This window comes from Urocampus carinirostris, chromosome 3, assembly GCF_059441175.1.
Source record: "Urocampus carinirostris isolate Australia breed hairy pipefish chromosome 3, RoL_Ucar_1.0, whole genome shotgun sequence".
Taxonomy (NCBI): Eukaryota; Metazoa; Chordata; class Actinopteri; order Syngnathiformes; family Syngnathidae; genus Urocampus; species Urocampus carinirostris.
The window spans coordinates 7,958,874-7,971,899 of NC_142351.1; the positions used below are offsets into that span (position 1 = coordinate 7,958,874).

Below are 13,026 nucleotides of genomic sequence, written 5' to 3' on the forward strand. Positions count from 1 at the left end.
ACGGGAAACTTCAAGGCCTGCACTCTGTAGCGGCCGTGAGTGCAGGCGCAAGAAACCGGCTACTGTTCATCCGGGACGCCATCTCCGGCCAAAAGTTCTTGTGTGACACCGGCGCCCAGAGGAGCGTCCTCCCTGCCACTGTGGACGATGTGGGGGGGGGGAACACATGGACCTCCATTAACTTCTGCCAATGACACCCCCATCCGCACATATGGGACACGGACAGTGGACGTGTGTTTTGGGGGTCAGCAGTTTACATGGGACTTTGTCACTGCGGATATTGCTTTTCCTCTTCTTGGTGCAGATTTTCTGTGTGCCAATGGATTACTCGTCGATGTGAAAAATGGCCGCCTCGTTGACGCATTGAATTTCTCCTCTCTCGCGTGTGTCCGCGACAAAGGGATTTTTGAGGGTCTGTCCAGCTCTCTCTTGGACGGTGATATTTACCACCGGCTCCTCGCCGAGTTCCCCAGTCTGGCGAAGCCCACCTTCTCAGCCTCCACGACCAGACATGGGGTTGAGCACCACATTGAAACCAAGGGGCCCCCGGTTCATGCCAGGGCCCGACGACTCAATCCAGACAGACTGGCAGTTGCTAAATCCGAATTTGCTAACATGGAACGTCTCGGCATCATTCGCCGATCAGACAGCCCCTGGGCCTCTCCACTACACATGGTCCCGAAACCAGGCGGTGGCTGGCGCCCATGCGGGGACTATCGCCGCCTTAACGAGGCTACCACGCCCGACCGTTACCCAGTCCCGCACATTCAAGACTTCTCTGCACACCTGGCGGGCAAACTTCTCTTTTCCAAGGTGAACCTCGTGCGCGGATACCACCAACTGCCAGTGCATCCCTCAGATATACCGAAGACGGCCGTGATAACTCCATTTGGGTTGTTCGAATTTCTCAGGATGCCGTTCGGACTGAAAAATGCCGCTCAGTCCTTCCAAAGGCTGATGGATTCAGTGCTCAGGGACATGCCTTTTGTGTTTGTCTACCTGGACGACGTCCTGGTTGCCAGCTCCTCAGAAGAGGAACACTTGGAGCACCTCAGAGACCTCTTCACCAAGCTCAGTCAGCATGGCCTGATTATAAATCCCGCGAAATGTGTTTTTGGCGTACGCTCCATCCACTTCCTTGGGCATCTCATCACCAAGGATGGGGCTTCCCCCCTACCGTCTAAGGTAGAGGCCGTCTCCACCTTTCCTCAGCCGCCAACAGCACGGGGCCTCAGGGAGTTTCTCGGCATGGTGACATTCTACCATAGGTTTATTCGCCGAGCCGCTGATGTCATGCGCCCACTCTACGAAGCCCTCAAGGGCAGGTCACCCAATCAAGCTGTTGAATGGACCACTGAGAGGATCAAGGCATTCGAGGACACAAAAACCGCGCTGTGCCAGGCAGCCATGCTGGCTCACCCAGCCCCCGGAGCCCCAGTCGCACTGACTACAGACGCATCAGACCTTGCAGTGGGTGCCGTGTTCGAGCAGTGGGTTGACAATGCTTGGCAGCCACTCGCCTTTTTTAGTCGCCAGCTGGTCCCCAGAGAACGTAAATACAGTGCATTCGACAGAGAACTACTTGCCATCTGGTTGGCGATTCGCCACTTCCGTTTCATCTTGGAGGGCCGTGAGTTCATCGTCTTTGTTGATCATAAGCCTCTTACGTTCTCCATGTCCAAGACGTCCGAACCATGGTCTGCCCGCCAGCAGCGCCAGCTGTCATTCATATCGGAATACACGACTGACATCAGGCACATTGCTGGGAAGTCCAACGTGGTTGCGGATTGCCTGTCCAGAGCAACCATCAGCGCTGTGCAATTGGGGCTTGATTATTCCAGTATGAGTGTGGACCAGGCTTCTGATAACGGCATCCAAACGCTCAAGAGCTCAGACACTGGTTTGCGGCTGGAGGAGGTTGCGGTCGGAAACTCAGGGGCCAAGCTTTGTTGTGACGTCTCCATGGGTTGGCCTAGGCCGCTTGTCCCTGCTGGCTGGCGTCGGGCTGTTTTTGAGGCAATACATGGCCTGTCTCATCCTGGCAGGAAAGCATCCATTAAGCTAGTGGCCCAGAAGTTTGTGTGGAAAGGGATGAGAAAGGACGTCCGGGACTGGGTCGACTCATGCGTGGCATGTCAACGCGCCAAAGTGCACCGTCACATCAAGGCCCCATTGGTACCATTTGCCATCCCCGAACGGAAGTTTGACCATGTTAACATTGACCTGGTGGGCCCACTGCCCCCTTCACACGGTTTCACTTACCTCCTGACGATGGTGGACAGGACGACCCGTTGGCCTGAAGCAGTTCCGCTGACTTCCACCTCAGCTGTCGATGTGGCCCGGGCGTTCATCGGAACCTGGGTCGCCCGTTTTGGACCCCCTGCAGATCTCTCATCTGACAGGGGCGCACAGTTCACCTCCGAGATGTGGAACACGGTTGCCGAGAGCCTTGGAGTCAAACTTCACCGCACCACTGCCTACCACCCCCAGGCTAACGGGTTGTGCGAGCGGTTCCACCGCTCGATGAAAGCGGCCTTGCGCGCCAGCCTGACCGATGGGGACTGGGTCGATAAGCTACCCTGGGTCATGCTGGGACTGAGGACCGCTCCCAAAGAAGACCTTCAGTGCTCTTCAGCTGAGTTGGTTTACGGTCAAGTGCTGCGGGTGCCAGGTGATTTCATTCCAGACCCAACGACACCCTGGGCTGCATCCAGGGAGAAGTCCATCTTGCAGGGCACTGCGGGAGCGTTTGTGCCTATCCCCACATCGCGACACGGCAGGCCAGTTTCACGGGTTCCCTCCAACCTGCGCTCGGCTGGTTTTGTTTTCATTCGCCACGATGCCCACCGCGGACCATTGCGCCCTCCTTATGATGGACCGTTTAAGGTCCTGCAGCATGGCGACAAGACCATGGTCGTGGACATTGGTGGTAGGCCAGAGACTGTCTCCGTGGACAGGGTTAAGCCTGCCCACATGGATATGTCCAAGCCATTGGAACTGGCCCAAGCCCCACGGCGCGGCCGTCCTCCTGCGGCACGACCCTCCGGTCCCGTGGGTACCCACTCTGACCCTCCGCCCCCAGCAACTGTGGGCTTTCCAACTGAGTCCACAAGCTCTCACCCCCCCGCTGTTCCAACTCCTTGTACCCGCAGTGGCCGGGTCAGCGTCCCAACCAGGCACAGAGACTTTGACTATGGGTGAATTCTGGGGGGGCTTGTGTAGTGGGTTGTACATAATTCACCCACGGAACTATTGTTTAGTTGGCGAGTTCCTAGGGGGACTCTTAATTCGACCGGTTCTAGCCACTCTCGTGTGTTTGTTTTGGTTATCGCAAGTTTACATGTTATTAAAGCAGCGTCCGTTGGCACCTTTGTTGACACTCCGCCTACGACTCCCGTCTCTGCTCGCTACAACAGCTTGAAATGAAGATGCAACGTGTTTTGATGCAAACACGCCACGAGGTGCGGCCTGTTGAGTGATGACCCGTTCTTTTGTATCTTTAATATTTTAGATAATTGCAGTCGTGAACAGAAGCCCCTGACTTTTGTATTGTTTTGTTTATTGAATGCAGGTACGTGTGAAAGTTATGTTCATTGTTATTATCGAAGTTTCATTATTAATGTGCTCGCATGTTGTCTGCTTGCTGTAGCTTAAATAAGTTTGTAAGCGTTGAAGATAATTGCAGTCGTGAACAGAAGCCCCTGACTTTTGTATTGTTTTGTTTATTGAATGCAGGCAATAAACCCAGAGATTGTGAAACCTTGTGTCGTGCATGAAAGAGGGTCGCAACATACGGACACGTCAGTACAAGTCAGAGTACCAATTCCCTTTAACTAAGTGTTTATTTATTTATTTATCTATTTAAATATTTTTATACATAGATGATTTTTTTTGCTTGTTACTTGTATATATAACGGTAATTCATTTACTTTGATTTGGAAAAAAAAAACAATAAAAAGGATAAAAAAAGGTTATGCCATTTTTTCTCAAAGTCTCAAAGAGTCCTCCTAACACTGATTTTGAATTAGAAATAGATCATTCTCAGCGTTTAATATACAGTGTTAAAATTTAACTTCCATAATGGTTTATAAATTGTTGTTTTAATAACGTAAGTTTTTTTCAAGGAATCTTTTTTCAGTTTCTTAAATGTTTTCAGTCTAATTTGCCGTGATGTTGATAACAACAAGTTACCCACATGAAAATCAGTTTTAAAATGAGCAAGTTGTGATTTCTTTTCAATGTCCATTGTGCGAAGTTGCCCCGACCAAAATGGCCGCTTGTTAGTGGGCTACCACAGCACACCAACATATCCAGTCGTCTATTTCTGTGTCCCACAATCCATTGCGGCGGTGTTTCGAAGGTGAAGGTGTCATGGCCGCCGAACAAGAAAATGTCGAGAAAGTCCTGTCGTTTACTTAAAACGACGTTAAACTCGACAGAAGTATCACTTTGCGGTCCTTCCGAAGGTTTGTCCTTTTCACTGCCGATTTGGAGCGACACCTCGTGGCGTTTTTTTGTTCAAACTTGGAGAAAATGTCCTCGAATGGGGAAGATGGACTTCTTGGAGAGAAGCTTCGAGGAGCCAAAGAGGAGACCGAGCGAGAACTTCGACAACAGGACGCTGTTTCCAAGCAGCTCGGGGCAGGTCCGTCATTTTACTTTCTGCTACAGTGACAATGCTTCCCAAACTTTTGCAGGCTAGCGAAAAAAAAATCTACTACAGTAATCCCTCGGTATCGCGGTTAATGTGGCCCAAAACCACCCGCGAAAAGTGAAAACCCGCGAAGTAGCGACCCCCTTCAAATATGCTTAAAAAAACAATATTATCTTTTTTATATTATTTAATTTTATTATTATTTAGACCTGCGAACCTCTGAACCCGCGAACGTGGAACCACAAAGTAGCGATGGAACCCCAAAGTAGCGACGCCCACCCCTTCAAAAATGTTTATTTATTTTTCATTTTTTTTTAACTATTTAATTTTATTATTATTATTATTTGGACCTGCGAAGCTCTGAATCCGCGAACGTGGAACCGCGAAGTAGCGAGGTCCCACTGCATTCGAAAGAAAGAAAGAATAGTGGTTTGAAATGCAGTCTTTTCAGCCTTTGACTGTAAATGACTCATTTTTCACGTCTAGCAAATACAAAAAGTGCAGGAAATAACCTCGAGTGACTCGTGTAAAGTAACATGAAAACTTAAATGGCTCCCTGAAAATGTTCCCTCAAACTAAAAAGCAAAAGTGCCAGAATTAAAATAAAGTTTAGCAGCAACTCGTATGAAGTTGCATCAAAAGTTCAATAGTTCCCTGATTTCTTTACAATAAATGACAAATACCGACATGACTTAAAACCAAAAGTGCATCGCAATTTAAATTGCGCGAATTTTACACAACCATGTGGAAATGTCAGGGTTTGGTGCCTTCAGTCCTTCTTATATCCAAAAGATGGCACCTTTACCACATGCTCCAGCCCCATCCACTTTTTGCAATTAGACAATAAGCCACCTCTTCTATGAGTACCCCAGGCTCCCACCTCATTTTGCTCACTCATTTAGATTGCTGTAGACTTCCACTCACCAAATCAACAAGCTACACCTCCTCCATCAATTCCTTTCACATTCTAACTTCTCCACTTCAAGCCACTCATCTCAAATATCCTCTTAATGGTATTCCAAAGTCTCCTTTTCAAGATTCTCTCCTCCCCAAAAATGTTTTTTTTCTGTTTCAATCGTGTGTTTTTTGACGGGGAGGAAGAATTATGTGAAAATGGGACAGTTGTCATCTGAATACTTGGACATCTGATGTGAAGTACCACAGGGTTCTATCCTGGGTCCAAAGTTATTTAATTTATATATTAAGGATATTTTTAATGTTTCAAAACTATTAAAATTAGTAATATTTGCAGACGACCATAACATTTTCTATTCAAATGATAACTATATTGATTCAGTGACTTGCAATAATCATGAATTAATTAACCTAAAAGTATGGATGGATATAAATAAATGATCATTAAATTGAAATAAAACCAAAGTCATATTCTTTGGTAATTGCAAGGCAAATCAAGATTTAGAAGTCAAAATGGATGGTGCTGCAATGGACGCTGTAACAGAAATTGAGTTTTTAGGGGTCATAATAGACAATAAATAACGTTGGAAAACACACATCAGACACATACAAACTAAAGTATCTGAAAGCATTTCAATCATTAATAAAGCCAAATTCCTTTTAAACTATAATGCATTTTATTTATTATATTGTTCTCTAGTTCTGCCATACTTAACATATTGTGCAGAAGTCTGGGGCAATCATTACAAAAGTTGACTCCAGCCCCTTTTTATCCTCCAAAAACAAGCAATTAGAACCATACACAGGGTAAGATATCGGGATAATACTCATATTTTATTCCTGCAGTACAAATGATTAAAATTAGATGGTTTAGTCAAATTTTTCACTGCACAACTGCTGTTTTAAGGTCAACAAAAACATAGTGCCAGAAAACATCCAAAAATGATTCATTCGTAAAGAGGGAAATTATAACTTAAGGGGCTGTCGTAAATTCATAATCCCAAAGGTGAGAACCGTCAGGAAAAGTATGTGTGTGTCTGTGTGCGGAGTCACACTTATGAACAATTTACAAGACGATCCGAACAAAGCCATTCTTGGCATCTAGTGGTGATTTATCATATTGATTTCATTCCCAGAGGCCTAATACTTACTGATCAGCAGAGCTTAAGCCTTTAGATTTTTTTGTTTTTGCACTCGGGGACAATGCTTTTGAAAACGTTATTTTACGGCACTGAACGAGTTGAGGGCAATACAAATAAATGTGTCTTGTGTCTTGCAGAAGTCAGCCAAGAATATCTTCCTACTGCACAGCAGGAACCAGAGTTGCCTGACGTTAAAATTGAGGAGGAGGATCTGAAGCCTTATCACGTTAAGCAAGAAACAGAGGATGGGGAGCCTGTTCGCGTTAAAGAGGAGGACGATTTTCCAGTCTTGCTCGTGAGCGGGGTCCGTTCAACTGTCGAAGATCAAGGTCAACCTGAAGATAACGGTTGGCAGGAGCCTCTAAGCATCAGCTCCCCTCAACACGTGGAAACAAATGACGACAACTCGCAGTCGGAAGGTGGTAACAAATGTTCTCAGTGTGGGAAAACATTTCGACACAAGTCTTTTATGAAGTTGCATATGAAATTCCACGCTGGCGAGAAGCATTTTTCCTGCTCAGTTTGCGATAAAAGATTCACTCAAAGAGGAGACTTAAAGAGACACATTAGAACCCACACTGGCGAGAAGCTTTTTGCCTGCTCAGTTTGCGGTAAAAGATTCACCGAAAATTGGAACTTAAAAATACACACCAGAACCCACACTGGGGAGAAGCCTTTTGCCTGCTCAGTTTGTGGTAAAACTTTCAACCAAAATGGGCACTTGAAATCACACCAACTAACCCACACTGGGGAGAAGCCTTTTGCTTGCTCAGTTTGTGGTAAAACTTTCAACCAAAAAGGGCACTTGAAATCACACCAACTAACCCACACTGGGGAGAAGCCTTTTGCTTGCTCAGTTTGTGGTAAAACATTCACCAGAAATGGAGAATTGAAATTCCATCAACTAACCCACACTGGCGAGAAGCCTTTTTCTTGTTCAGTTTGTGGTAAACGATTCACCCTAAATGGACACCTAAAATTACACCAACTAACCCACACTGGCGAGGAGCCTTTCTCCTGCTCAATTTGTGGAAAAAATTTCACCCACCGTGGGAACTTAAAAAAACACACACTAATACACGCTGGCGAGAAGCCTTTTTCCTGCTCAGTTTGCGATAAAAGATTCTCCCTCAAAGGAAACTTGAAATTACACAGTAGAACCCACACTGGGGAGAAGCCTTTTTCTTGTTCAGTTTGCGGTCAAAGATTCACTATAAGTGGGCACTTAAATAGACACACTAGAACCCACACTGGCGAGAAGCCTTTTTGTTGTTCAGTTTGTGGTAAAAGATTCACCCTAAATGGACACTTAAAATCACACGAACTAACCCACACTGGCAAGAAGCCCTTTTCTTGTTCAATTTGTGGAAAACGATTCTCATATAATTGTGACTTAAAATCACACCAAAGAACCCACACTGGCGAGAAGCCTTTTTCCTGCTCGGTTTGTGATAAAAGATTCAGTGATCGTGGGAACTTAACAAAACACAATAGAACCCACACAGGTGAGAAGCCTTTTTCCTGCTCAGTTTGTGATAAAAGATTCACCCATAGTGGGGACTTAAAAAAACACATGAGAACCCACACTGGTGAGAAGATTTTTTCCTGCTCAATTTGCGGTCAAAGATTCATTAACAGTGGGAACTTAAAAATACACACCAAAACCCACACTGAAGAGAAGCCCTTTTCCTGCTCAGTTTGCGATAAAAGATTCAGCCACAGTGGAAGCTTAAAGAAACACATCAGAATCCACCCTGGTGAAAAACCTTTGACCTATTGACTTAGTGGGTAAAAATGTATCTATATCGGCACGAGAAATTACAAGAACCAACACTGGCGAGAAGACTTTTGCCTGCTCGGTTTGTGGTCAAACATTTACTGAAAGTGGGGGCTTAAAAACTTGACCAAGTATCACACAGGCCGTCTATATTGCACTAACCACTGACTTTGCCAACACATCAAAAAAACCCACATTTGTTCACAGGAAGTGAGCAGATTCTCCAGCTTTATAATAAAGATTTGAAACCCTAAAGTCTTCGGATGGATTCAAACGATTAATGATTTGCATATGTGTCATGTTTCTTGATAGATTATCTATTTTATCGTGTGTCGGCAATTTTGCCTGTTGTCAACAATCATGATTATTATAACAATAAGATGGCCGACCAAGGTCCTTAGGGTCGGGGCTTGTCCTCACCAGAGCCACAAAGCTAGGAGAGCCTGTGGTTCTCTCCGTCCCTGTCGTCGGGATGAGAACAATCCCCGTGAAGTCCACCGCCAAAAGCGATAGGTACCTTTTTTTTTTCAATTTCCCGGTTGGCCATGTGCTGCTTCTCACGCACTCCTTCAATGAGATACTTTTTGTTCTCAAAAGTTCACAAAAAGGGCTAGTGCAACAACCTCTTTGGTGTTTAGGTCAAATATCCCATGTTGGCGCGCTATGAAAACAATCCCTGATCATTGAAATGAGCCTATTATCTTCAAAACGGGTTCATTGATCAGTACTGTTAACCTGTTGCATCATTTCTTCCACATTCCCCCTTAGTAACAATGAGTGCTTGTGTATACAATTTGCTTTATTCTTTCGTTTGATCCAATTTCCTTTGTCCTGTGAATAAAACGTAGTTTAATAAAATCAAACTGCGTGCATTATTTGTGGGTCTGTTGGGTTCAAGTCTCCAACATTTATAATAAAACGCTCTGAAATATAGGACAAAGAGAATCGGTTCTTTAGAATTAGTTACTTTATTAATCATCATTTTGAGAGCTGCGGAGATCCTGCTGTTAGACATCTCCTCGCTCGCTCTGCTCTGCTCGCTGGCTGGCTGGCTCTGAAGATGTCTTCGAAAAACCTCCCTTCTAATATTCAGTTTTTGCCTTTTGCTACGTAGAGTTAATTAGTCTCCTTTCAAAGGCCTGCTTTCCATCCGATGATGACAGGTGACCTCGGTCCTGGGCAAACTCCTCCCCTCCTTCTTCCCAGGCTTTTTGGTGAAGAACAATCTTGAGTTATGGGATGCCAGGTCAGGATGTATCCGTTGGTATGTGAGACAAAAGACAGTCTGTACATCAAAAACAACTCATGGCCTTGAAGAGCAGCTTACAGGCTGAGAACTCTTCAAAATGGCTGAGAGCACATATAACATATTAAATGTCAACTGTAGGATAAATATAATTATACAATCCTAACAGGGTCGATTTTATTTTTCTTTTGGACTGATCAATCATTATCCATATGAACGAACTACAAAGTCGATCAATTAACGCTGAAAATATTTAGTATTTAAAGTTGGACCCTTCACGATAAACGCTAGACACAGGCTATTTCAAACGAATTCGTGTTTGAAACCGAGAGCACCACCTGCTGATCGTATTGGTAACCGCCAAATTAGATTCTGAACCAAACAAATATAATTGAAAGCCATATGGTAATGTGTTGTCATTTTGGCCATAAAAGAGTCAGAAATCACGTTATGAGTGATGACTTTTGCCAGAACCGAAACTTAACGATGTGTTAAGTCAAAAAAGAAAAGGCACTTGGAGTTTCCTGGACCAAAATGAAGTTGAGACTGGAAAGCACCATGACCACATTGTTATACAGCATTAAACTGAAATATGAACTGTTCTAAGTATATATATAACTGCGGTGTCGCCGTCCTACCAAGGATCCACGTTCAGGCTGGACTGGATGAGGCTTTTATTTCAGTTGCTGCAATGAGCGACACAACATACACGCACCATGTGGTCGGCACCTCCGCTGGTTATCAACATCGTTAGCAGCACGCTGGAGACTGCCAAAAATATCTGCCTTCCGGTCATAAAATCAGAGGCTAAACTAAACCTTACACAATACCAGTGTAACGACCCTCAATCATGAGCGACACAAGGATGGACAGTCATTCGGTTTATTGTCTGCAATCAGTGAACAAAACAATATAAAAGTCATGGCGTCTTCACTGCAAGACTTCAACTGAAACTCGATCAATTCAAGAAAAGATGGAAGCCCATCACACAAATTTTACTTGATGACTAAACACCTCCCCTCCATTTTTATTGTATTAATTGTATTAACATTTATTTATTTTACCTATTTTTTTGCTGTTGTTCTGTCTGTTATTTATGGCTGTGCCAAGTGTATATATTTTGTGTTTGTGTTTATGTATGATGGTGGAATCACACCTCCGTCAAAATTTGCGTGAGAAATAAAAAGTTATTAAAAAAAAGTCAGGACGTCTGCGCAGACTGCAATCATCTAAAACATGAATAAAAATTCAAAAATGGGACATCACTCAATGCCGCACCTTGTGGCGTGGTTGCATTGAAACATGTTTCCTCACATTCATCATCGTTTCAAGCTGCATTACTTTACTTTGAATAAGTTATTTTTAATATACGACGTTTAGCACGACTCATATGCATTTTATATACAAAAATAGTTCGTGACAGCAGCTCCCATATCTAGCAAAATATGTATTTTTACCCAAACTGATATTGGGCACAGCTTACCTTCAGCACGATGTTATTGAGCCGAAGGTACGGTAAGCGCAGAAGCCCATAAAGTGCCAAACGGAAAAAGTCAGTCGCACACGCCCCCGTCTTAACAAATGATTGCGGTACCAGAATTTTAACAGTAATGCAACAAGACAAACACAGATTTTGTGAAACAAACAAAAAAGAAAACAATCAAATTTCAACTTTGTTTCACCAGCAGGTAGCACTGTTGGACTCGTTTTCGCAGGACACTTATACACAAACATATCTCATTAGCTGCGGGCATGATGTTTCTTTCTCTTTATTGCCGTTTTCTTTGGACCTAAGAAAGTATAGTACGAGTACTATGGCCCAATTTACAGGGACACAATAATCACCCAGACTTTGCCCCACAAATACTTGATGCTTAATCTTAAACGTGTTACCACCATTGTGCGCAAGTCGGTGTAGGTGTTGTATTTTTGTTGACTGGTTATGAGTCAGAGGCTGTACTTTTGTTTTGGCAAAAGTGTAGCATGTTTCTCTTAGTTTTACAAGGACAAGGAATTAAAAGTGAATGTCTCAGCAGATCTTCGACCTCTGTGCTGATTTCCTCAACACCAAAAAACACAACGCAGACTTTTCACTTGTGCAAGGTGGCCGGTACAGACAACCAGGGTTATATATTGATCTATCTGACTATCATATATATATACCGGTATATATATATATATATATATATGATAGAGAGGGAGAAAGAGGGCGGCAGTAGCTCAGGAGGTAGAACGCTCGTCTTGGGATCAAGGGATCCCAGTTTGAATCCTGATTCGTCCGTGTTACATGTCAAAGTGTCCTTGGGTAAGACACTGAACCCCTAATACCCCCAATAAGCAGGTTAGCGCCTTACATTGCTGCAAGGCCGCTAATGGGAAATGTGGAGCACATTGTAAAGCGCTTTGGGAAGTCATTGACTTGAAAAGCGTTATATAAATGCAGATCATTTCATTTCAAAAAAATGGAAGGAGACCAAGAGGAAGGATAGAGAGATAGATAGATAGATAGATAGATAGATAGATAGATAGATAGATAGATAGATTAAAGAATTCAGGCCGGACTGGATGATGAGGCTTTTATTTCAGTTGCTTCAGCAGCGTGCCGGAGACTGCAATGAGCGACACAACATACACACACTATACAAAACCTATTTCAGCAGGAATTTCAACAAAAAAAGTTATTATTACACCCGTTACATGAAAAAATATATAGATATACAACATTTTGTGCCCATTGCAAGTTCTACTAACATTAAATCATCCAAATTGGAACACACATAGAAGTTTTTTTTTCTCCTCGCCTAAAATAGTTTTTGCAATCTAATGCCTGCAAATGAGTGTAGCATGGGTGTTTTAACAGGTGAGACGATAGCTTGAAAGCCTTACCTGGTTGGATCCCAAACTTACAAACTAGATGCATTTTACACATTTTTCTATGGGTATGTTTGGGTGTTTCCAAAAGTGGCTATTTGGAGAAGACCAGTTTACAGTTCGAAAACATCTGCAAATGTGTATTTTATTTCAGCCATTTTTTTGGACATTGCAAGTGTTGTAAACGCTTTATGCATATGTGCGCATAAAAATGGTGCGTAAAATAAAATCACTGGAGGCGTTACGGACACTTATTTCAGGGTTTCATTTGAATACAATTGACACATCTTCATATCGAGTTATGTTCCTATAGACGGCCTTGGTTGATGAAGTGTTTTTAAGCTCCCACTCTCAGTGAATGTTTGACCACAAACCGAGCAGTCTTCTCTGTAATTCTCAAGTGCCGATATGGATGAATTTT

General features: G+C 43.8%; 1 protein-coding gene across 1 annotated transcript in view; it reads left to right on the forward strand.

Annotated features, from left to right (window-relative positions):
* The window catches only part of LOC148368502 (uncharacterized), a 44,763-nt gene extending 35,420 nt beyond the window's left edge, over positions 1-9,343 (forward strand). The window contains exon 3 of the mRNA XM_088330535.1: positions 6,849-9,343. Within this exon, the coding sequence (XP_088186661.1) occupies positions 6,849-8,491 (1,643 nt within the window). The 3' untranslated portion in view covers positions 8,492-9,343. The remainder of the gene's footprint in view (positions 1-6,848) is intronic.
* Positions 9,344-13,026: the final 3,683 nt, after the last annotated feature.